General features: G+C 36.9%; 3 protein-coding genes across 6 annotated transcripts; 1 reads left to right on the forward strand and 2 right to left on the reverse strand.

The window, feature by feature from the left end:
* Positions 1-853: 853 nt before the first annotated feature.
* tph1b (tryptophan hydroxylase 1b) lies at positions 854-6,695 on the reverse strand. Its single transcript, XM_079866884.1, has 11 exons — positions 6,540-6,695; positions 5,687-5,821; positions 4,729-4,912; positions 4,549-4,649; positions 4,363-4,430; positions 4,062-4,258; positions 3,786-3,921; positions 3,152-3,278; positions 2,946-3,041; positions 2,282-2,415; positions 854-2,197 (listed from the first exon to the last, which is right to left on the reverse strand). The coding sequence occupies exons 1-11, from the start codon at positions 6,627-6,629 to the stop codon at positions 2,023-2,025; spliced, it is 1,443 nt and encodes a 480-aa protein (XP_079723010.1). The 5' UTR covers positions 6,630-6,695; the 3' UTR covers positions 854-2,022.
* A 3,680-nt stretch (positions 6,696-10,375) lies between these two features.
* mns1 (meiosis-specific nuclear structural 1) lies at positions 10,376-14,269 on the reverse strand. Of its 2 annotated transcripts, none has more exons than XM_079867382.1 (10): positions 14,114-14,269; positions 13,736-13,960; positions 13,354-13,481; positions 13,157-13,259; positions 12,847-13,076; positions 12,494-12,710; positions 12,297-12,404; positions 11,687-11,944; positions 11,436-11,561; positions 10,376-11,308 (listed from the first exon to the last, which is right to left on the reverse strand). In XM_079867382.1, exons 1-10 carry the CDS (start codon positions 14,114-14,116, stop codon positions 11,201-11,203), a joined length of 1,506 nt encoding a protein of 501 aa, XP_079723508.1. In that variant the 5' UTR covers positions 14,117-14,269; the 3' UTR covers positions 10,376-11,200. The 2 variants fall into 2 exon arrangements, with proteins under 2 accessions (XP_079723508.1, XP_079723509.1); XM_079867383.1 differs by having other exon boundaries at positions 14,032-14,195.
* Positions 14,270-14,967: 698 nt separating this feature from the next.
* Positions 14,968-25,681, forward strand: LOC307155920 (intelectin-like). Of its 3 annotated transcripts, none has more exons than XM_079866912.1 (9): positions 14,968-15,046; positions 22,087-22,143; positions 22,400-22,478; positions 22,605-22,742; positions 22,826-23,073; positions 23,740-23,898; positions 23,977-24,097; positions 24,323-24,426; positions 24,637-25,681. In XM_079866912.1, the coding sequence occupies exons 2-9, from the start codon at positions 22,135-22,137 to the stop codon at positions 24,787-24,789; spliced, it is 1,011 nt and encodes a 336-aa protein (XP_079723038.1). In that variant the 5' UTR covers positions 14,968-15,046; positions 22,087-22,134; the 3' UTR covers positions 24,790-25,681. The 3 variants fall into 3 exon arrangements, 2 of the variants coding, with proteins under 2 accessions (XP_079723038.1, XP_079723039.1); XR_013820617.1 differs by lacking the exon at positions 14,968-15,046 and having other exon boundaries at positions 21,876-22,143; positions 24,637-25,236; positions 25,495-25,674; XM_079866913.1 differs by lacking the exon at positions 14,968-15,046 and having other exon boundaries at positions 21,876-22,143; positions 23,977-24,055; positions 24,637-25,674.
* Positions 25,682-25,872: the final 191 nt, after the last annotated feature.

Raw genomic sequence — 25,872 nt, forward strand, 5'->3', positions numbered from 1 at the left:
TGGCTGCATCCAAAATCGCATCCTCTCTTGAGTATACACAGTAATGCCAAAAGTATTATAATCACTTCCATGGCCACAGCTGTATAAAATCAAGCACCTAGGCATGCAGACTGCTTCTACAAACATTTGTGAAAGAATGGGTCGATTAACAGCTATTTAATTAACAATTTGAAGGCCCAAAAAGGTGTGAGACATTGTTAAAATAGGCCAAAGTGGTTCAACTTTAATTTTATGATGCGACGAGAATTTCTGTGTACCAAAAAAAAACTAAAAAAACTAAATATCGACTTTATTTAGTAATTTCTTCTCTTCTGTATCAGTCCCTGACGCGCATTGACGAGATGAAGCATGCTAGTTAGTTAGCCAGAGAGTAATTAATGACAGAATTTTCATTTTTGGGTGAACTGACCCTTTAACGGACGCTCTGAGGTAAAGTGTTCAGACTGATTGAACAAGCTCTGCTTTCGTGTTAGTTTTCTTTAAATTAATGTTGTTAAACATCATAGGCTATTTGATTCACATAGGGCCTATAGTGTGACGATCATGATATAAATAACATATGATAGAAACACAAGATGTTTAGCAGTCATTTAAAATGTTAACATATCAGCATTACCCTACTACATGTTCTTGCAGTGCCTTTGATGATGGGACTTCTTCCTGTAGGACATACCCTCCTCAGCTGCTCACTGGAGGTGAGTAATGAGCTAAACTATCAACTGAACTGTGCTGATGATAACACCTATAGCCTACGTATTTCAGCAATAATTGTAATTTTCTCATAACTGTAAGCGCAAAACACTACATAAAACATAAATAGATAAAATCAAACCAAAATGAATGTGACGATGGTGACTGGATTATTTTTTTATTTAGTGCAAACATCTCTATGGGATTTGTTACTTTAAATTTCAGGGTATATTGATTGTGTTCCGTTAAGTATCCACTGTAATAGAACAACATTGCCCTCTGCTGGTAAATGTCATTTTTGAGGGGTCATTTTTAACTTCGTATCTGAAGAAACTAATAACAATCTTTGATGGAAAAAATTAATGGAGATAATGATTAAAGGCCAACAAACATATCAGAATTCTGGGGTTTGTGAGCTACTTTGTTTCGATAATTCCACCTGAATCATTTGTGTGATTCAGATTAAGTTTGCTAATAAATTATTTAATTTGTGCATTCATCTATTTATTACATTTTGATTTTTACTTGTTCAACGTTCTTAATTAGAATTCAGTAAAACACAAATGGACACAGACAAGCAGCAAATAGGCTATACAGTCTTCAGAACACAAAACACAATATACACACCACAGCTTCACATCAGGATAATTAGAAAAGGGTGAAACATTTTGGTTATAAGGCATATTTTATCACAAATTCCAATAAATAAATTATTCAGCTCATGGTAAGAAATGGGTTAATTTTCTTGAAGATACAGGTGTGATGTTGGGAAAACCTTTTCACTGGTTGAGAGTACACACCAAATTACGAATTTAGAGTAATCTAAGAGTTTGATCATTTTACGACTATAACACATGTGTGAAAGTCTCAAGATACAATGTTTGAAGGAGTGTTTTTCAAATCTGAGCTTTGTCTCTGAAGATAGACTCCAGACAAGGATTAACCATTTCTATTTTTCCTGTGTACAGAGACTGAAGTCATAGTGGAGAGGAAGTTAGACTTTATGAATATACTGGTCATGAGTTAAAGTGGTGGCTGTAGTTTTTGCTGTGCTGGTATTTGAATAGCAGTGAAGGACTCTGAGCTTGTTGGTGTATTTAAAGAGCACTTAAAGACTCTCCTGAAAGCAGTGCTTGGATATTCAAGTGCTTTGGCAGATTATCAGTAGCAGAGGAAAGGTGCTCACGGAGACATTAAGAGTGATTCACCTCTGCAGTCAGAGAAGGCAGATAATGAGATAATACTATGGCAGTGCTGAATGTTTAGTAACGTGCTCTGATATAAGAGATAGCTGGAGATAGCCTATTAATATGAGCGAGAGTCATATTGGTTTCAGACACCAGGGTGTGCGCTGAGTCGACAGAGAGCGTCTCCTACAATGTCCAGCTCATGTCTGAGCTCCTCGACCACATCGTTGATGCTGGGCATGTCCTTCAGCACACATACGCTCTGTGTGTACGGGTTATAACGCAGGGAGAATGGACGCTGGATTGTCTTTGCAAACTCACTGTGAAGGATAAAATGTATGGTTAAAACAAAATAATAATGATATAGAAATATAACAGGTCTCGTATACAAAAAATCGATTTACCGCATTCTAAATTTAGCTTCCTCAAAGCTCTCTGAAACAAAGTAAACATCTTGAAAGGTGGTGATGAGACACTCCTGCTTACAGGTGACCTTGGGCTCAAAGGGAAGGATTTTAGCAGCGCCTGAGAGAGAGTGCTTTTAAACAAAACATGTGTTTCAGTGTCATATCACAGTAATGTTACAGTTTATAATAGCCTATTACAAAGTATTTCTATTTCAAATAAATGCTATTCTTTTGAACTTTCTATTCATCAACAAAATCCTGATTTTTGTTTCGAGCGATGATCATAATAATAAATGTTTCTTATAAAATAAATGTGCCGCGAATCAGCATATTAGAATGATTTCTGAAGGATCATGTGACACTGACGCCTGGAGTAATGATGCTGAAAAATCAGCTTTGCCATCACAGGAATAAATTACATTTAAAAAAAATATTAAAACAGAAAACAGTTATTTTAAATTGTAATAATATTTCACAATATTACAGTTTTTACTGTATTTTTGATACAGTAATGTAGCCTAGGTGAGCAGAAGAGACTTTTGAAAACATTAAAAAAGTAAATAGGGAACAACTAATATTTTATACCAATTATTAGATTAAACATAAAAAGATTATTGTTCTAATCTTTAATTCTAAAACCGATAATGCGTATCTAGTGTACCTTAAGTTCGCTGATGGACGAGAGAAGTCCAGCACCGTATGCTCTGAGTGAACCCTCCTGCTTGCACAGGCCAAACTCTACCGTGAAGAAATAGCACTGCAATGGCACACACACCAACATACTGTAACAACAATCAAAAGTACTGCAAAAAAAATATTAAGGCTTTATATGCACACCAGGACAGCAAAATGTACTGAAATATATACTGTTGCTAATTTCTGCACAGCATCATCAGACGCCCCGAGAGAAGCCAGTCCTAATTCCTGAGAGAACTGTGCAAAACTTGGTTCAGCCAACAGAGGAACATGACCCAGCAGCTCATGACACGTGTCCCTGAAAGACATAGACATGAAGATCTCTTTCATTTATTCATTTATTTGTATGTGCCTATTTCACATGACACATACAAACATGAAGTGAAGCAGGAGCAAGCTATTAAATGTGGTTGAGATGTTGTTTCATCGCTGAAATAACATTGAAACAATGATAAATGGTTGTAAAAAGGTTAACAAAATCAATGATCCGTATGAAAAGTTAGACACTAAAACAATGCTGCGATATATCAACATTGATTTGATATTCAAAATTGAATAACAAAATTCAACATGATTCGTGACGTAAATATAAACTGCATGCTTAAATCATCTGGATTTAGTTTGATTTGTTGAATAAAAGGTGCTGTGTTTATTTCCATTCCTGCGTGTGTAACTTCTTCATGCATCAAGTTTGACAGACAGTGTGTTGCTTCAACAATGGGTGCTGCTTCATAAAAGCCTGTTTCAAAAGATTGTGTCGATAAATCGGCCTGAAGAGATAAAGGGACATATGCTTTGTACTCACGGTTCAGGAGTGTAGAGAGGATCTGAGCTGTGACGCACATATTGTGTACAGTGAAACACTCTGAAGGCCAGACCAGCCAGAAAGTCTCTCGGTGACAAGTACCCAGCAACAGGGCGAATGGTGAAGCCAGTTCGCTCTGAAACACACATACGCAGCCACACATCTATACTGTCCCCTGCTGGTGACACAACTAATATTTCTCTTCAGTTCCTCTTGTACCTACTGTAAGGTTCAAATGTATCTGTGTGTGTACAGATCATGTGTGCTCGGTCTCACCTCTCAGGAAGTTGGACACGTCCTCGAGCTGTGGTATGTTGTCCTCTCTGTAGCCGCAGAACTGGGTGAGCAGAGGCAGGTTGTGCAGGTACTCTCTACAGGCATGTGTGGGGTACAGCTTATTCAGCTCCCGAAACACTACACCCCACGTCTTCACCTCTTCCTCTGTGAACTCCACACGTGGTATGGGATCTCCACTGCAGAGTGAGATAGAACCATGTCAATATTAAAGATATATCTAAATATATTTAATATAACATGTGGAATAATCCAGTTATTGTTAAAACCTTATTAAACATACTGTTTGTAACTCATGGCAAGATCAGCAAAATATTTCCTTCTCTTACGATACACGTTGTCTTTGAATCCCTGAAATCGTATAAGAACACAAATGAGTCACAACTCAAATACTGAAGACATGATCAGTATGACATAAGTACTACTAATTATTAATAACCAGTGAATTTATGAAGCAGACAATACAAACCGGATGATCCGCATCCAAATCTGAACCGTACATTAGAACACGACAGGCACTCTTATCCAGATCTGAGATCTTCTTAGGGAACCAAGGCACTTCAGCAAGATCTGGAAAAATGATTTTCACAGTGTTACACAACTTTATGTGCAGTACTTGTCAATCTAATGAGGGAGTAAAACACAGTACCATTTACAGGCGTCCAGAACTTATCAGGTGAGTCCATGGCTATAATGCTTGTTTGTTTGCGCAGCAGCTGAACAATATCTTTCAGAGTTTCTCGATCACTGTCACAATCCACTAGTACTTCCAACTCCGAGTTACGCCGTCGGGACTTACGTGACTCAATATGCAAAAGGTTTACCTGGTTGTCCTGTTTATAACAAATGAAAATAAATCATTGAGCACACAAATTTTCCAAATTTACTATTTGAAATATAATTAGTGTACAGATGAGAGTATACATATATTTGGAGATGTACTAGATTTATAATGTGTGATAAATGCAGTGAGAAGGTACTTAAATTTATACATATGTGACCCTGGACCACAAAACCAGTCATAAGTTGCACGGTTATATTTGTGGCAATAGCCAACACAACATTGCATGGGTCAAAATTATCGATTTTTCTTTTATGCCAAAAATCATTAGGATATTAAGTAAAGATCATGATCCATGAAGATATTTTTGTAAATTTCCAACCTTAAATATATCAAAAATGTATTTTTGTGAGTGGATGCAGCACAATCGTCAACATAAATGGACAACTTTAAAGGCGATTTTCTCAATATTTCGATTTTTTGCACCCTCAGATTCCAGATATTCAAATAGTTGTATCTCGGCCAAATATTGTCCCATCCTAACAAACCATAAGTCAATGGAAAGCTTATTTATTCAGCTTTCAGATGATATATAAATCTCAATTTAAAAAATTTGACCTGGTTTTGTGGTCCAGGGTCACATATATCACCAGCATTTCTTCATTCATGGACATAGTCCATACTTTCCATGATAGGGTTTGACAATTATTGTAAATTATTGTTTTAGCTGGAATTGCCTTTTTAAAGTGCCAGCTACTGTATGTATAACATGAAGCTAAGAATAACCAAATAATACAGATAGATAGAATAGAAAACATTTATGTACCTGAAATAATTTTAAAGCCTTCACAAGCCCTCCAACTTCATTCTTCAGAGAGAAGACAATTGCGGCATGTTCCCTCTTGGAGGAAAGTGTCTTGTCTTTGTTCTCGTCTTTCTTATGAAAAGTAGTTTTGTTCAGCTTAATAAAGAGAGAGAGAGAGAGAGAGAGAGAGAGAGAGAGAGAGAGAGAGAGAGAGAGAGAGAGAGAGAGAGAGAGAGAGAGAGAGAGAGGCTATTATATTCAGTACTCAGGTGTTTCTTCACATTACCATGACAATCTCTCTACTATAGAGCAGATGTGTAATATCCTGCGTGAGTGAACTTATGTTTGTTTTTGACCTGCTTTTCAAATAGGAAATCGTTATTCAAAGGCAAATAACATGTAAAGAACATCATTGTTAACAGGTTGGGTAGGATCCATAGTGCTAATAAATACTTAGCCTACATGACTAAACCAGCACTATGTGTTGGACAGCGACTTAAAAGTTAAAAGCCAATGACATCAACAAATCACCTTTTTTTCTATTATATTAACAATATACAATACACAGATCAGAAGTTCATGCGCATTCAAAAATATATGGAAGTTTTTTTTTATTATTTAAATGTACATCCATGATATGTTAAGCACAAAATATATTTAATATTATATTATTAATGCAAGTTATTGCAAAGAATTAGAATAATATAAAAATATATATCAGCTTTATTCCTTTCTTTGAACCTCAACAACAAATAAAGTCTATTGTAACTCGTCAAGTTCAAGTAAAAGTAAAGCAATACAAGAATACATCCGTATTCAAACATTAGGCTAAGCATTTTGAGTAGGCCTACATGTAAAAAAAAGTTGTTCTTACCTCATTGTTGAGTTGCTTCTCTTCGTAACTCTTATTGATGGAGTCAAAAGACCGTCCTCGACGCGGTCCGTCAAGCTTATTGGCGAGCATGGATGGGTGCGCTTGATTTTATAGTAGAAAATGGAGAGGTGCGTGGATCAGACAGACGCTGCTATCAGTCTGGTAATGATGTTTTCTCTTTGGATTTATAAAGAGATCCGGCGGAGGAGGGGGAGGAGCGCGACCAGACCGACCAGAAGATTTCAGAAATTGCAAAAAGGTTCATCAAGTGAAAACTATTTAACCGTTAGATCGTTATGAAACAATTACAAATGAATAGCCTAATAATAATAATGTTATTGATATAAGCACAAAATGGGAGAAAGGTGCTTGCCACATTTTTTGTTTTTTTTTGTTAACCCCAGTGACTATTGAGATGTTTTGTCCAGTAACTGGCCTACTTTTGACAGTAACGTACTTTAAAGTTCCCTGTCTGAATGTAGCCTAAGTTTGCTTTAATTGTGTTCAGTTGTTTTTCCAACATCTACTTCAAAAATATAATGACGATGTTGGAAATGTATTCATTAATGTAATGTAAGGTTGTTTTGAACTAAATGTTAAAAACACACAAAACCTCTGCTAGAAAGTTCTCAAAACCTTACATTTAATGAGATATCCCTTTGCCAACTAGCTCCAGTCTCTTATCTTATTTTGCTTACATATTGATAATTATTGATATCATATTGGTTATCACCCTGAAAGTGTGAAGAGTCAGATCATACTAGACATGTGCGCTATTCATAAGGTTAATTAGTTTATTATTTTGATATTTAATATTGAATCACAACAGTATCACATAATGTCAGTAGAATATGCTATATTAAACACCAGCCTTACAGCAGATCTCAAAGAAAGAGAAACAAAAAGGTAAGGAAATTCAAATAAAATAGAAAATCGAGTATCATGCAATGATCTCCCCTGATATGTTTCAGCACTATTGTCAAAGGAACAGCTCCGACAATGCATTAAAAGATTCATAAAAATCGAGTCGAAGACCTTGGCATTTAAACGCACCCAATCTTTCATGTGGTGCATATTGTTGATTTATTTACTCTTTCCAAGGTTGGTCTGGGATCAGTGAGCTTTATTTCCACGCCTCTGTGGAAAAAATCAGTGATGAAAGTGATGTGGATAATGGTCTAATAAGACACGGCAGCAGGTCTAGATTAACTGGTGACGACTGATTCGGAATGTGCTTGTCACTGGTTCCTGTTGTCTCCCAACCAAACTAAAGGCCCCAGTCCACACTATAGTTCCAGTCCGGGGGTGATTTTTTCCAAAGGGAGAAACATGGAAAATAATAAAAGCACGTCAATGAGCGTGGCTCGGATTAATAATGATGTGGTAGTTATGAGCAATGGCTGTTTACAAGCTCACACCAGCATTAATTAGCTCAAAACGCAATATAATTAGGTACTGCTGTACGTCCATTTCCAAACAACATGACTAATCTTTTGTTCAGACATTCTCACGCTACTTCTGTGCTTTATTGGTCCATTGTCTGTGCCTCCCACTGCTTGGTCATTGATCTGAAAGACCTCATAGCCCTCTTCAGGGGGATAGACAGACAGTCTTTTGTATGGCAGTCCATAAGTACACATCTCATTAGGCTTCATGAAGTGAGAGATTCACCATCTATTGAAACACAGCCAGTTTATACCAGTTCCAACAGCATGCTGAGATTATTATTTATTTTTTTGCGCTATTTAGTGCAAATGTAGAATATCTTTATCTCTGCAAACCAATTCCCCATATCATACAAATGTTGAAAACCAAAAATGTGGGTGAATCAAAACGTTTTGAACTTTATGACTCAAAGAAAATCTCATTCACTCAAGTGCTATGTAAAGCACTTTGAATTGCCATTGTGTATGAAATGTGCTATATAAATAAACTTGCCTTGCCTTGCCTTGCCTCATTCACCACAACTCATTTAGAGGTAAGGCACAAGAAATGCTTGAACTTTTTTGTGGTAATAACCATCAGGGGGTACAGAGGAACCAGGGAAAAAAGATGTGTTCACCTTATTATGGTTAGCATGTCTAACTTGTATTTACAGTATGTATGAGATTTCCATTCATTTCCTTTTTTCCATATATAGTAATGATGTTTGTGCAGAACCGGTGACGTACAGTGTGATTGAGCCAAGTCAAATCATGCTCAGACTAATCCAATGCAGTGCTGGAGTCTGGTCTACAGTAAAGCTTCACTGTATGCACACAGCTTCTGCAATCAAATTCAATCAATTCAATCTACAGTCAGTCTCAGCAACAGGAAGTTCCCTTCAATCTATGTTGTGAGAAAAGGCCATGATAGAATAAGCAATGATACAGAGTTCATTGGTCTGTCAAACAACCTGAAGTTCCTTAAGGCATTAGTGCTTCCTGTCCTCCCATGTGAGCAAGACAAGGTATGTGATGCAGAACAATGTCAGGAAAGATTAACTATGGTCATGATCACTGAGCTTCAGTTGAAAGATGACAATCGTAAGAAATATTTGGGCAGTCTATAAAATCCATAACAGTATAGGTGGACCAAACAAGATATGCTCCAGTGCTGGGAAAAATAACTAGGCAGCCCTCATTAGTGGTTTAACTTTGCTGCAAGGCACCTGAGTCAAGTTTTGGCATGGTCTACAAATTTTATGAGACTGTAGATTTTCATGCTGACCTTTTATATATTTTACTTAAAGGTAAAGGTCTCCTTTCATTGATATACAAAGGAAGGAAGAAATGAATGTGTATAGACCATGTGTTCAAAAGCTCTGAGAGCTAATTCTAATTCCTAATGTCTGAGGCAGGCATGAACATGTGCGTCAGCATGCTGCATGTGCATCTGGCATGCTCAACAACCTGTGATCTCTTCGTCATCCTGTATGGATGATGGAGAGTGCAAAATAGGGCTATGTGACAGAAAAGATTCCATCATAATCATAATCTTTTCAAGGCGCTCGAAAAAAATTCAGGAGAACTTCCTGTTTCAACATTGACACCACTCTTTCCATATATATATATAAGATATTAATACTTGTATTCATTGAGGATGCATTAAATTGGTCGAAAGTTACAGTAAAGACATTTATAACATTACAAAAGATTTCTATTTAAAAGAAATGCTTTTAATGTCATTTAAAACTTTTTATTCATCAAAGAATCCTGAATGCTTTCTATATGGTATAATAGTTTCTACAATAATATTAAGCATCACGACTGTTTTCAACATTGATAATTGTTTCTTGAGCACCAGATCAGCTTATGTGAATGATTTCTGAAGGAACGTGTAACACTGAAGACTGGAGTAGTCTGTTTTAACAGTTAAATGTAATAATAACTCACTAAATTACTGTTTTTACTGTACTGATCAAATAAATGCAGGTTTGTTAAGTATAAGAGACTTCTTTCAAAAACATTTAAAAACTTTATTGACCCTACTCTTTTGAACAGCAGTGTAAGTATATGACAATAGCCAACCTTGTTTATGTTTATTTAAAACCTTAACTGAAATTGTAACAATATCAACAACACAGCTTTTCTAAGAAACTTTCCACAATCATACTGTGTTACTGACTCGCCAGTGTTAGCATATATAGACATTAAACGCTGAAGATGTATGAGACAGGAAATTGGCTGCAAGTCACATAAAAAGGTCTCTTATCTACTCTGAGATCATTTCTAGAATATCATTTAGAGAATGGGAGTGTTGTATGTAAAAAGAGTATGTGGGGATCTAATAAAACTAAATTTGCCAGGCTTAGAATTGAAAATGAACAATTTGTAATCATGACAGTGATGCTGCTTTAAACCATGCAGGATCAATTTATTGACATTTTCAATGAAATTCATTTATGATTAGTTTGAAATGTTTCTTCATGTTTGTTACAGTGACAACTTTTAGAGGGAATTTCACAAGAGAGGCTTGACATTTTCACAATGCAGGTATGGATAACAGTAAACACTTAGATGGAAGAATTTTACTGCCATGACAGCAGCTAGACCAGGATACTGGACTAACTGGACAGAATGACTGCCAGCTGTTGAGACAGACACACTTGACTGTACATGAGCAGTCACATCTGATTAAATTCTTGCTTGTATGATATTCTGCCAGACAACCATCAACTATATCCAGTTCTTTCTTAGGAAGCAGTGAAATCACTCTTGTGTTCTTTTTAACGATTGAAAAAGACTAACCAAGTCAAACAACATGGACATGAACATGGTTTGTATCACCATTAAACATTTTTCTAAGTGAAATTCACCTTCAAAGGTTCAGATAAGAGGGAAAAATGCATTACCCAGTATGAGCATTAAATACTTACAGAGAATGTGATAAATTCATCTTAGGCAATTTAGATTTTCACATCTGTTTAATAAGTAGTATCCTTTGAGGCCAATGTTTCTTCATAAACCAAAACCAGAGTTTGGCATTAGAGTAACACAATATACAATATACTGTTACATTTATTAAAGACAAAGATCAATTTGAAATTTGTTCCAATCGTTTGTGAAAGTGCCAGATGCACTGTTAAGTACACCAGCACTAACAGACTGGAATAAAACATTTTTAATAAAAAAAAAGATAGAGAGCGCCATGTGGTGGTCATGACAGGAATTATCTTACTGCTAGTCATCTCCCCAACCCTCATCTGAGAAAATATCAGCCTGTCGTTGTTTGAAATTGTTTCTGAAATCCTCATCAAAGTGCTCCAGATCATCTTCTTTGAAAATACCCTAGTAAATAAGGAAAATAAGAAAAACAATTATGTGATGACAAACACATCCTCTAAATAATGAATCTGAGCATGCGGGATGGCTAACAAACCACAAATATCCGTGTCCTTTGGTGTGGTGTTCTCACCTTTGGTAGGTATCCCAGCAGTTTGGTCGCATGCTGTTTTAGGAGCCTCTGTCTCTCCTCTTCGATGATCTTCCGACGCTGAGTCTCTCTCTCCTGCTCCATTGCTCTCTCCTCTTCCTCCCTCTCCTGTTGAATATTTAGATTCATTCATTCCACATTATCGGCAGTTATTGGTATAGTTGGACTCGGAAGGAACTAATGAGTGAGCTGCACATTTGCAGGTTGTGTTGATTTGTGGGTTTGGGTCTTACTTGTTCAGCCAGATACTGCTGTCTCCTGTCTTCCAGCAGCTTCTCCACAGCCCGTTTGTGTTCCAACTGTTTCATACGACGCTTCTGGGCATTCATCTGCTCAATTCGGTCATCCTCTGCAAACTTGGCCATCATTATCTGTCTGAAGGCCTCCTCTTCCTCTTTCTCGGCTTGTATACGCAACTGCTTGAAAGCCATCATCTCCCGGCGCGTCTGCTGCAGCTCCAACCGCTGCCGGATCCTCTTCTCCATCTCTTCCTGTGAGTGACATGATGGTAAAGAGATGGTAAACGTTTTATATGGTGCTAGTGAATCTCACAAAAAAGCATCAATAAATACAAATAATTACAATAAAATACATCTTCTCATAATTACACTGTAACATGGACAACTTAAAATAGTGTAACCCAGTATTTTAATACAGTAAAAAAAAATATATTACAAAAATAAGATTCATTATTGATTGAGGAAATCTTGAAGGCCCTAAAAGGGTTATTTGAAATATGAATTGGACATTTCATTGGCAGGAATCATGAGATTGACCTTGGTCATCTTTGTAAAATGTTTAAAGTGCATCCAGTAAAGTGTGATGGGGTAAGACAGTTCTCACAATTTCTTGTTGTCTTGCAGCCTCAGCCTGCTCTTCCAAGTAGAGTTCCTCACGGACGCGCTCCATCTTCTCACGCTGTCTTTTCTCCATCTCGATCTGCTCAGAGAGCTAAACCAGAGGGAAAAAAGAACACATTAACATTTGAATCTTGATTGCTCGCCTGTACTTGATGACCCAGAGGGTGAGCTTTCATGTACCATTTTGTGCAGGATTTCTTTCTCCTGCTCTCGCTCTCTAACTTTGGCCATCCTGTCCTCCTCTTTCCTTTGCTGGTATTGGGCAAACTCAATGATGCGCCTGTTCTCTGCTTCCACTTTTTCTCGCTCCATACGTCTCCACTCTGCTTGCTGCGTTTTAAAATCTTCAATGTATCTCTGAGTGGTCGTCACCTTCTCGAGTCGTAACTGAAGCTCCCTGTAAATTAAGCTTGTCAGTTTCAAACCATCTAAGAACCATCTGATCAACAGATGATATTGTCTGTTTGCTCCAGAATAATAATTTTTAAAAAGTAGCAGCAAATAATAAACTTAAGAAAAAAGAACACACTCACATCTGGTCCTCCTCATAGATCTTTCGCACTATTTCGTCCACCATGAGTTTTTCTTTAAGAAACTCATCATAGGCTTCCTGCCTCTTGCGCTCCTTCTCCTCAAGCTGCTGCTCAAGCTCTTGCTGGTAGCGCACCACCTCTTCATACTTCTTCTGCTCCAGCTTCTCCTTTTCCATCTCTGCACGCTCATGCTCGCCCTTCATCTTACGGGCAATAGCAGCCTCTTGTCGCTGGTAATATGTTAAATCACAATAAGCAAAACCAAAATAAATGGCCAAATGTAAGACACTACTTTGGAGTTCACACTCACCATTGTCTCATATCGCATGGCCTCCTTTTCTGCCATCTGTGCTGCCCGTTCTCTGTTCAGGTAAGCAGATTTGAGCTTAAACTCTAGCTCTCGAAGCTCAACACTGGCAATAAAACACAACGTTTAATAAATGGTAAAGCTATAAAAAAATATATATACAGCGCTACACAGAGTGCCATTACACTCTGGTCTGTTACCTGTTCTCTTTAATGTACTGTCTCATCTTCTCATCTCGAAGTTTCTCATTATTAATTCTCGCCAGCTCCTTGGCCATCCTCTCTTCCTGTTCAAGCTGCCTCTCTCTGAACTGTCTGTCCTCTTCTGCCTAAAAACATACATTTTGCAGGAGTCATAAGTGTTAGATTTTGATTTGATATATATTCACATTTAATTGTAATATTAAATATATGTTAAATGTGTTCATTCAGAATGGATTGTGGTGATCTATGTATGTTTTAAAATGCCTCAGGAAGACTGCAGTGCCATAGGGCACAGCTAATGGGGATCCAAACAAATAAACAAAAACGAGACCACTCATCTCTGCATATAACGTTAGCTGGCGTATTTTATAAAACCAACCTTGAGAAGTGATTCATTGACTTGTTTGCCATACTCTTCAGCTTGCACCTTGCGCAGGAAGCGCTTTCTCTCGACTCTTTCTTCGCACTGGTGGTTGGCTTGCAGCTGCCGCTCTTTGGCGATGCTTTTGGTCTGATCTTCACGCATTTCCTCCTGTTTGCGGTGATCCAGGATCATCTTCTGATGGTGGTTGTGAGAGATGTTGCGACGCTGGCTCATGAAAGACTGCAAAGACACGGTCACTTATAAGTTCTACAACACAACCTCGCTAATTAATGACTAAAATTGCGTCTTACATGTCATCTTTATTCGCGCGTCGTCATCTGTATACAACGATTAGTTTGTTCAAACAGACTGTCAAATCTACGTCATATTTACCATTCCTCAAGTGTGCTCGACAGCTCCGTCGATTTTGCTTTTGAAATGCTCTTGTTTCTTTCCAAACACAGTAGGAAACTCCACGCTTATTTGTTTGTGAGTCGTTGTCCTAGAAACGCCGGGCTTTCAGACCTGGGAATAAAAACGAATTGTATTGGCCAGCGCAACTCTTGCAGAGCCAATAAAGCGCAACAGGTTCCGGAAGTAAACATTGCATTTATTTTGTCAAAGGATACATTTATGCTGAAAGATTCCTTAAAAACACTTATCTATATAGAGAACTAAAAACTGTAAAATAAATAAATAAATAAGTAAAAATATGCGCTCGTCCATTTAATGGCAGTAAATAGTGACCAGCATCAAGCTTTGTAAAAAAAAAAAGACGCAAACATATCACAGAATGATCCCATGACACGTGTTCTTCTGGGTGCATATATTTAGTGAAAACCAAATTGAATGTATTATTTAACGAAATTCTTGACCACCTTGGCCATTGGGCTTCTCTGCACGCCTGCACAATGTTCGTCAAGGCTCTATTAGGGCCGCAGTTCACTCCCTCTTTGCCAGAAAAAGCACACAAGTTGTAAGTACAAACTATTGTTTAACACATTAGCTAAGAGTCTCAAAAATGTGCATGTCGTGCAGCTGTGCAGAGAAGACCAACAGAAAAGGTCAAACATTTTGTTGAATAATACATGACATTTTTGTTTGTTTTTCACTAAACCCTATCATATAGGCCTACCCCCAGAACAGTTGTAATACGCCATGTGTTGCATGGGATCATCATTCTGTGATGCTTTTGCATCTTTTTTTTACAAAGCTTGATGCGGGTCACTATTCGCTGCTATAATGAAGAGGGCGAGCATTTTTAAACAATTATCCTTTTGTGGTCCATAAAAAAAGAAGGGCATATGGCATTAGAACAACACCAGGGTGTGTAAATGATGACTTAATTTTCATTTTAGGGTGAACTATCCCTTTGTAGTTACCATGAAATCATTATTGATTTTTTTTTTTTTTTTTTTACAGAAAAATTTCAGTATTTAATATAAAAGATTTATTTGTGCACATCATTATTATTTTTTTCACATCATGTTTTCTTGTAATCTTTAGAGGGCGGGACAACCTGTCACTCACATGAGATCACAGCAGTGGCAAACTATAGAGCTGGTAAGTCCCGCCCATCCGTAAAACCCCACTGGACCTCTAGGTTGAAAAATCGTCAATGCAAGTGAATGGGAGAAAATAATTATTTTCTGGTCCCGTTTGAATTGTGCCATGAATGTGAACATATGTTGTCTGTGAATTTTTTATATAATTTTTCATGTTACGAGTTTGACAGTATATGGTATGATTCTTCGGCTAGCAGTTGTGGAAAAGACATAACGAGAAAGACTACATGTCGCCTATGTGACGTCACCCCATAAAGTTGACTTACCCGTGGTTTTTGCCAACCTCAACGATTTTGTCCTCTCCCTGAAAGAAGGCGGTGAAGTGCACCAAAGACACAGCCATGTTTAGCGGGATCCGTGAGCTAGTGTCCGTGTGCGAGTGGTGTGACGTTTCAAACGCGTCGAAAGCAGCGAAGAGTTGTAGTCCACAAAGTGCTCTCACACAAAGTCTAACCGTATCAAACTTCTACCCGCTAAATTGTAGCATTCTTCACACGAAAAATTATATAAAAAATTCACAGACAACATATGTTCACATTCATGGCACAATTCAAACGGGATCAGAAAATAATTATTTTCTCACATTCACTTACATTGACGATTTTTCAACCTAGAGGTCCAGTGGGGTTAGCGGAAGGGGCGGGACTTACCAGCTCTATGATAGACAAAAATCACATCCTGCCCTACATGTTTTCTTGTTCGAGAAGCTGTTTCTCTCATATATGTCACAATAGGAAAGAAAAGAAGTGTGTTCCAGAGATTGTTTTATTATTGGAAGATGAGAGGCTCTCTAGGCTCTTAGAAAAAGCAAAACGGCTAACTTGGATCACTTGAGGCACCTCATCATATAATGGCAGTGACATCAGTGGCCAGCATTCAGAGTTTTAAGACAATAAGTTAAAGTTTACGTTGCACACAGTTTCTAGCTTGTGTGTCTTGTGAATAATGTTCTATATTTGGTGTTATATAGCTAAACATATAGTAGTGTTAGGGGTTAACAGTTTAGCACCCAAGGACCAGATGTTTGAAAGAAGACCCGGAGTCAGAATTATAATAAATTGAATAAAAGTTTTACTGAAGATAGTTTGCAGTTTCATCAGCAGAAGTCAGATTCAAGACTCACACAGGAGTTCGTAGGCCGCCCCGCTTACAGTTACAAAGATCACAGCAGTTATTTCCAAGGTCTAAGCTACGTCATTGCTTACAGGTTGAATGATTCAGATTGGCTAAGAAATAGATAAACAGTAATTTTCCACACATATACAGATAGACTGAAGCATATCTCCATAGATTATGCAGCTGACCCTCAGACCCTGAAGTTAGGCACGTCATGACCTTCCAGTTCTCAGATTTGCATTGTTGGGCACCAGCATGTCCCGAACAACAACTCAGTCAATCTTCAATAAAGCCAGTGGTTCCTTAACCTGTAACCAAGAAGACTAACACACACACCGACACGGTTCCAAGGTTGGATTTGGCCAGGCTCTAACTATAAACAGGAGTCCTGTCTCAAAACATCAAGATAACAAGTTCTTTCTCTCAAGGATATGAAACTTTAGTCTAAATGGAAAATATAGGCTTTAACTGAGAAATGGTCCCTTAAACTATAGACTTCAATGACCCCTATGTTTTAACACGTTGAAGACCTTTCTCAAACACAAAACTAGGGCTGCAACAAACGATTATTTTGATAATCGATTAATCTAACGATTATTAGAACGATTAATCGACTAATCGTCGATTATTTCGCCGACTAATCATTAAGTTTGGAACGATTATTCAGCTTTTTCAACACTGAGTTATACATATTCTAACTATAATATAAAAAAAGAAAATCACTTCAGCTTTTGAAATGGTTGTTTTAATGAACTTTGAGCAACTAAACAGGTCATTCTCTTTAAGTTTTCAGATTTCTGTCCAACTCAAATCACACACAAATGCTCTCTAAGCATTGGTTAAATATTCTGTTCTCTTTCAATAGAAAAAACTAAACAAAAAAAATAAATAAGCTGCATTACAGAAAAACTTAAACTGCAAACAATTATTATAAGAATAAAAAATGACATGACAATTGAGCTGAGCTGACAGAGACACTCATTCACCTTTTAATTTACAGAATAAAAAAGTAACTGACATGATATTCTTCATAACATCTCCTTATGTAAGTCTTAATGAATATAGAACAACATACAGGCAAGTGATAAGACTGTAATACCTAATAGTGTTACAATAATAAAAACAGCCCTGACTCCTAAGCTCGATCAAGCTTTATTCTATGCAAAAATAAATCATCACATTACTGTAATTATATTATTATTGTTAATATTATTGCTAGTATTAGTAGTATTGCATTCTCTAAAAAGAGATTTACTGCTAGTTATTTAACTCCAGCTGGAGAACATTCACCTCTCACCGGCTCGTCTCGTGCCGGGGTGTTTCCTCTTTAAGTGTTTTAACATGCATGTTGCGCTCCCGTGAAAAGCAAGTTTTGCCTTGCATGTATTACACACGACAGTATTCTTGGTTTGAAGTTTTGTGAAACTTTCACACACCTTGCTAGTTCGGATCAGGTTCGGATTCGTTTGCACTCCGTCATAATTCGCGCTGTGTTTTCTTCTACCGCATTTGTAACGGCTGCATTAACTCTAGCGCTACAGCGCCGTAGCGGTCAAATCACGATATTGCAGGCCCTTACATTAGGTCACGTGGGATCAAACGACGACTCGACAACAAAGATATTTGTCGACAATTTTTTATTGTCGACGTTGTCGACAATGTCGACTAATCGTTTCAGCCCTACACAAAACAAGTCCCTATTTCATTTCTGGAAGCCAGGCTAAATAAGCAAGCACTGTTTCTACATTCAGATATCAAATACAGACATTAAAGAATACATGAAAAGAACATTTCAGTAATCACACTGGTTAGTCTATAACAAAGTAAAATCTCCAGAGAAGTCATCCAACTCATTTGATATTTAGAAGGAAAAATATTGATTAATACCTTGATTATAATCACTCATTACACATTGAAGCAGCAGTGGATTCCAATCCACCCCCTTCAGTAGAACTGCCATTTTTGTGGAATGTGACTTACTGAGCAGTTAAAAAGGTGCAAATTGCTGTTAGCTGCAAAATTACTGGTTACTACAGTGCGCATAAAACCACATTTAAGATTAGATTTAAATCTATTCATAAAAAAACAGCTTTATTGGACATACACAGCAGTGACACCAATCACTAAAAATTTGTAGTTTAATTGTTGAAATCTGGAAGCCATAGAGAGACCACATAATTATTGTATTTATTTTTCATTAAACAACAATATAGTACAATTGTTACATGTATGATCTGTGTTTCCCCCCTTCATTGTGTTTTTGGTTCAGTCCTGTGACCTAGTGTTCAATGATTGTTCTAATTAGTCATGTCTATCACCTGTGCATTGCCAATCACCTCATTAGTTATCTTGTTATTCCCTGTGTATTTGAAGAGTTCAGATGCAAAAGCCTCTAAGTGCCATCTGAAATTTTCTTCTAAAATGAGCATTTTTATCAAGCTTGTTTAGTTTCAGTAATTTCACTTTAATGACAATTAATAGGTAATTTTCAATGCCATTAAAGTGAAATAACTGAACATAAACATACAAGCTTGATAAAAATGATCATTTTAGAAGAAAATTTCAGATGGCACTTAGAGGCTTTTGCATCTGAAGTCTTCATTTATACCTTGTGTTCTCATTCAGTCTGGGTCTGTTATCGTCGTCAATGTAAGCGTGAGTGTTTGGTTATTAAATGTTATTTACGTATTCCTCGTCTCCATGAGCTTTGTCCTACACATAACGTGACAACAATAGCCTTTATAATTATTAATTTTCTGTTTGTTCATTAAAATTCATTATCAGCATCATAGTGCATGGCAGTCATAGTCATTCAAATATTTTTATAATTGAAAGAAAGAAAGAAAGAAAGAAAGAAAGAAAGAAAGAAAGAGATACTTTATTAATCCCCAATGGGGAAATTGTCATGCATAAGCAGCCAGACGTCTCAGGGCAATGCCTTATTATACAAAAATACAAACATATTACACTAAGTAAAGATTATACAGAATAGGCTAAACACACCCAAAAAACAACAGTAAATATTAGGGCTGGGCAAAAAATATCGATTTCTCGATTTTAATCGATTCTCATTTTTACGAAACGATATCGATTCTTACATACCTGTCAAGTTTTGGATTTGAAAATAAGGGAAATCCCCCCCCCCCCCCCTCCCCCCTCTATATGAAGAGCATTTATTTAAAGGCTTATTTGCATATTTTCTGTTCATTTATCATTGCTTGTCTTTACATTTACATTTTATTTTCATTCCACACATTCTTTTCATTTCATATTGCTTTTCTTTTACAGATTTTCTTTTCATTTCACAAAACTTTTCTTTACTTTTAGTGAGTTATTGTACAAATTTGTTGCAGACTTTGCATTCGCGGTATTTACATGAGGGTTTTGGTTTTTTGGCAGGAGTGCCTTCCGTCTCTGTAGCGTCCATCATCTGTCTCTGTTTTTTTTTTTTTCAGTTTTTTCCCGCATTGTCACCATAGACTGTCATCATCTGACCTCACACACTAACCTCGCGACAACTGCTGTAGTAGGCTACTGCAGGTGGCAGTTATCGCTAAGCTATACTGACAGACTCAGATTAGGAATTCTTTTTTTTTTTTTACTCCGCCCGTGCCCGGGTTAGCCTATTATTATTTTTTAATAACGCATGTTAAAAACCGGGAGATTTACGGGAAAATACTAATACGGGAGGACGGCGGGAAAGAAGGGTAAAATACGGGACTTTCCCGGCCAAAACGTGATACTTGACAGGTCTTAAATCCCAAGAATCGATTAGTCATCCTGTTTTCAGTTGATGAATGAATGGAACATTGTTGCGCGCATCCAATCCAATAAATCGCAATCATCTTTGTGCTTTGTTATTACTGATATGAAACAAAGTCTCAGATTTCAAATTATGTCCATTTTCTTACGAAATTCAAAAACATAATTACCGTTTTGGCGCTGTGGCGTGAGATCTTATTGAGAAGCAACTCATCTATTTAACAAAGTTTGATGAATTATAGGCCTACATTTTCCACACTATTAGCCTACACTTTGCCTTCCAGTGGCTTCGGTGTGTTCGACTTGAAGCGGCGCTGTGCAGATCGATCGGTGCATGACAAGACCTTCCCGCAAGAGCGATTAGAGAGCAGACAGCTCTGAATGCTTTCGAACCGTTTTGATGTCATACACCAATCGCTCTGCGGTGTCAAACACACCTAGACCATTGTAAACTTGTTTGGAACCGCAGAAGCTATTTTATAACACTATTTCTTTTCATGGGCTTCTAGGTCGCTAGCACCTTTATTTGACACTGACATGTAGCAGCTACGTGCCAGCTCCTTTGAAGTTCATGCATTCTGCTTTACACGGATCCCGACCGAAACGAAAACACAGGAATTTTCTCTGTAAATCATCTGTGAATTTACATTTGGGCTTTTTTTTTTTTTTTTTTACGCTGTTAGCTACTTACATCTTACGTAAGCGGGTAGAAGTTTGATACGGTTAGACTTTGTGTGAGAGCACTTTGGACTACAACTCTTCGCTGCTTTCGACGGGAATCTGAAGAAAGAACAGCCCATTTGGTTTGAATGGTGACATTTGGGTACAAAACACACAGGCATCTCGATCTGTCTCCATAGATTATCGCAGCATTAGCACCGTGATTTGACAAGTGGAGGGAAAATGTGTTATGGGGTGACGTCACATAGGCGACATGTAGTCTTTCTCGTTATGTCTTTTCCACAACTGCTAGCCAAAGAATCGTACAATATACTGTCAAACTCCTAACATGAAAAATTATATAAAAACATTTTTTTTTAAAACAACTGTTCACATTCATGCCACAATTCAAACGGGACCAGATAATAATTTTTTTCTCACATTCACTTGCATTGACGATTTTTCAACCTAGAGGTCCACTTGGGGTTTTACGGATGGGCGGGACTTACCAGCTCTATTCTGACCATAGACTGTAAAAAAAGAGTTAGGGTCAGGTGCTCTCTCTCTCTCTGCTTGCCGCTGCGGATTGAGTAACGCGCTGATTATAACAAGGCGGGGCGAAGCCGAAGCCGGTTTCATATGTTTTGTGTGCAAAGGCATGCGTGTAAATTACACGCTTAATGGCCCAATGAAAAATAATGAAAACCAGGACATTTTCATCACTTTATAAAAAACAGCCAAAATATTATTAGGAACATGCCACAAGTGCTGCAGTTTCAAAGTATCCTGAATTCAATGACAGAGGGTAGGGTGACCAAACGTCCTGTTTTCCCAGGACATGTCCTGTTTTCACGTCCTGTCCTGGGAAAACAGGACGTTTGGTCACCCTAGATAACCTGTTACCCTCTGTCATTGAATCCTGGATACTTTGAAACTGCAGCACTTGTGGCATGTTCCTAATAATATTTTTAGATGGAACACTGGACCTCTGCCTCCGTCCTGTAACACCACATTGAAAATCACTTCAGAGAAAAAGACTCTACGGAGGAAACCTTTTCAATTTTCAATTTATTCAAGTTTGTAAATTTTACATGTTGTGGTTTATTGTTCAGCAACATCTACAGATTGGCCCTTGATAAAAATAGGTTTATTGGATTCCTGGAAAAATAATATCTCATCCTTGTGTTGTATTTGCCAGTAAAGGAAGTCTTTGTCTGTCATCCTTTGATAAGAAAAGGATATAAATTAACATTTTTCCTTAAGCCACTTTAGACACCAAGAACACAAAACCTATTACCTTACTACTGGCTCATGGAAATGGTAAGTTAATATGCTGTCTTTTTCAGATAATACAAACAAATGACAGAGTAAACGATTTCATAATTTATTGAATGTAATGAATTGATTGAAGAAAAATGTGCTGAATGTGTGAAACTGATTTGTCAACATCAGTTTGCTTTTAGAAAACATTCACACAAAAACATGGAACCAAACACATCACAATTTCAGGTTTGCAAATTTTCAGAGTGTGGTTTTAATTTTAATTCTGAAGAACCTTTTTTCCTTTTGTTTGCAGGCTGTCTTTCTTATAAAATTTTTTTTAGGGATCCTTCTCAGTCTCCCACTGAGTTTATGGTTCTGTGAAGCTAAATCAAGTAAGTGTAATTATCTGATTTGATTGAAACTCATTTCTATTAAGAACGTCATCATAATTTTTTTTTAGCACAATATATATCACTATGTGACACATTTTCTGACTCACTTTTTGACTTGCATTACAGCAAAACCAAAAACAGAAGCACCATATATTAATATCGGTGATGCCAAAAGCAACCATGAGCTTGAAAAACTTCTTGAAAGAATTAAATACGTTGCTCGAAGCTGCAAAGAAATTCTTGACAAATATCAAGTTTATGAGGGTATGGTCTTTTTTTTTTTTTTTTTTTGTTATCTTAAGGAATAACTCAATTTAGGTGACTCAGCAATGCTTCTGTTCACTCAGATGGCCTGTACTATCTGATCTCATCAAGAGGGGTCCTTTACCAGACGTTCTGTGATATGACCACTGCGGGCGGCGGCTGGACGCTGGTGGCCAGTGTTCATGAAAACAACATGTATGGAAAGTGTACTGGTGGTGATCGCTGGTCGAGTGAGCAGGGCAGCAACGCAAACCGGCCTGATGGTGAAGGGACATGGGCGAACAGAGTCACGTTTGGAACCGCAGAGGCCGCTACAAGTGATGATTATAAGGTACTTTTTTATTATATCAATGGTTTTACAACCCTGGTTTAAGGGAAGCAATATAAAGGACACAAAGTCCCTGCTGGCAATCATAAGATGTTTATCTAGAATCTAAAACAGAATCTGACACAGTCTGTGTCCTTTCTGTCACTAAAAAGACAATCAATATTAAGCAATATTGAGAGAAATTATCAATTTGACTGCACTGACACTATCGAATGAAAGCAAAACTTGAACTGAATATGAGCTGGATAATGATGATTATATTGTCTTTTCTGTATCTGCTTTATTGCTGTGGGTGGTGATTTCATAGCTGACAAACTTTGCAAAATCGACACTGTTACTGATCTGATTAAATCAACATTGAAGTAAATTGAGCTGGAAAATTATACTATTGTCTTCTGTAGAGCTGCTTTATAGCTGAATCAAGTTTGTTTCATAACTGATGAACTTTGCAACATTCACACTTATATTGAACTGTATTGAATCAACATAAATTGAGCTGAATAATTACTCTTTATTGTAGAGCTGCATTAATGCTGAAACCAAAGTCGTTTCATTAATTCAGTTTTGCAACATCATCATTATTTTCCTTTTTTTTTTACTGTAAAGCTGATTTGAAACAATCTACATTTTATAAAGCACTATATAAATAAATATGACTTCATTTGACAGAATCCTGGATACTTTGACATTGCGGCACAGGATGTGTCTGTGTGGCATGTTCCTAATAATATGGCGTTTGAACAATGGACCACTGCCTCCATTCTGAGATACCACACTGAAAATCGCTTCTTAACTCTACATGGAGGAAACCTTTTCAGTTTATTTAAGGTCAGATAAACTTTAACGCAAGTTTTGAGTTTTAAACATTCCCAGAAGGTGGCCAAACTTTTATCTTAATTTTCCCAGAAATTTCCTGTGAGGTTTGGAGTCGGGACATGCAACATTGATAATGGACCTGCTATTCCAATAGTGTATGATACTGGAAGTGAGGATTCTACCAAAAAACTGTATGGACCACATTCAAGAAGTACAGCAATACCTCTTCAGTCAATATTTTTTCAGATATTTTAAAGAAAGTATAGCCACATAGACTGATTGTCATTAAATCTGTGTATTATTCAGTGATGGTGTATTATTTTTGCAAAGCATCATCAATGTTGAGATCCAATCACTTTAATGAATGAAAGCCATGTCGTGTGTGCATGGACCTTTCATGACAGATCATCAATTATATATTCTGTGCTTTTTTCAGCAATATTTGAACCTGGATTCGTCACATTCAGAGTCTTCAATACTGAAAAGGCAGCCATGGCTATTTGTTCGGGCGTTAAACCAACCGGCTGTCACACTGAACATGTGAGTTTAACAAATATTATGGATTATTTACAACGGTGTTTCTGAACAGCATTTGATCACCACAGGCAATTATTCATGCTTCGTTGTATAAATGAAGAGGAAATCCATTTATAGTACCATAATAAAAACAGAAAAAAATTAACTGCACCAATGTTATATGAAGAAATGCATATATGTTGTGTTGTTATTATTGTACTCATATTTTCGCAGTTTTGTATTGGTGGAGGTGGACACTTTCCTGAGGGGGTCCCTATACAGTGTGGAGACTTTACGAGTTTCGACTGGAGTGGCTATGGCACTAATACAGAATGGAGTGCTTCCAGAGAGATAACTGAAGCAGCTGTACTTCTTTTTTATCGCTGACACTTTGAAACTAAAATGACCTGCTACTTTTTCTTCTCTCTTGAGATATATCACATTAATTAACATCTGATTGTTACATGGACAATTATTTATTTAAAGATATCTAAGAATAAACATAATCTAAGAATAAGTTACATTTGTTCAGTTGGAATTTTAGGTAAACGTGTTTAGGTGTTTTTAACTGATAAAAAAATAATTTGTCATTTATTGAGCAGCTTCTGCTAGTTTTTAAATGCATAGCCAGTACTGTATACTTTAAAATACTGTTCATGTGTTTTTTTTTATTATAACTGTTCAAAAATGGAAATAAAAAAATAAATCCAGTGGACTGGATTTCCACTAACTTAAACATTTACAAAACATTCACATTTGTTCATACACACACACACACACACACACACACACACACACACACACACACACACACACACACACACACACAAAAACGTAGCAATTACTGTAAGATCTATTGAAACATTCTTCATCTCGTCACACATTAATTTTCTAAATTCTTTGTTTAGATATTTATTTTATTATTTTGGACAATACAAGAAGGGTAAAAATGGCAGGGACTGTTTACAAAATATTAAAAACTTTACTGACAAAATGAAATATCTATTACTATTTTGTAAGTAATATTTCAAAATATAATAATTAATTCAAACACATTACTAAACACACACACACACACACACACACACACAGATTAGGTTTAAACGGGCACGCGCATTCTCTGAGTTGCCCAGAAGTTTGAAGTCTCTCAGCAGTAATCGAATTCTTGAACTATACAAATGAAATTTAAGAAAATAAATGAAGTGAACTAAGCAGATGATACCTGTCTATTTAATCTATTTATGGTTTCAAAATAAACTTAAAAGTGAACGTAAGAGTGAAAGCTGAGTGTTCATGAATGCCATCAGAATGACAAGTTCTTATGTCATTGTTCACAAACAAGATAGTCAAAATGCTTAAAGGAGAACTCCGGTCAATTTTAACATTGAGCTAATTTTGTTGTAAATTTGTAGTGCTGTCAGTACAGAGACCAACGACAAAAATCGGTGTTGCCTACACCGTAATCCTCTT

Source organism: Squalius cephalus (assembly GCF_949319135.1).
Source record: "Squalius cephalus genome assembly, chromosome: 3".
NCBI classification, from domain to species: domain Eukaryota; kingdom Metazoa; phylum Chordata; class Actinopteri; order Cypriniformes; family Leuciscidae; genus Squalius; species Squalius cephalus.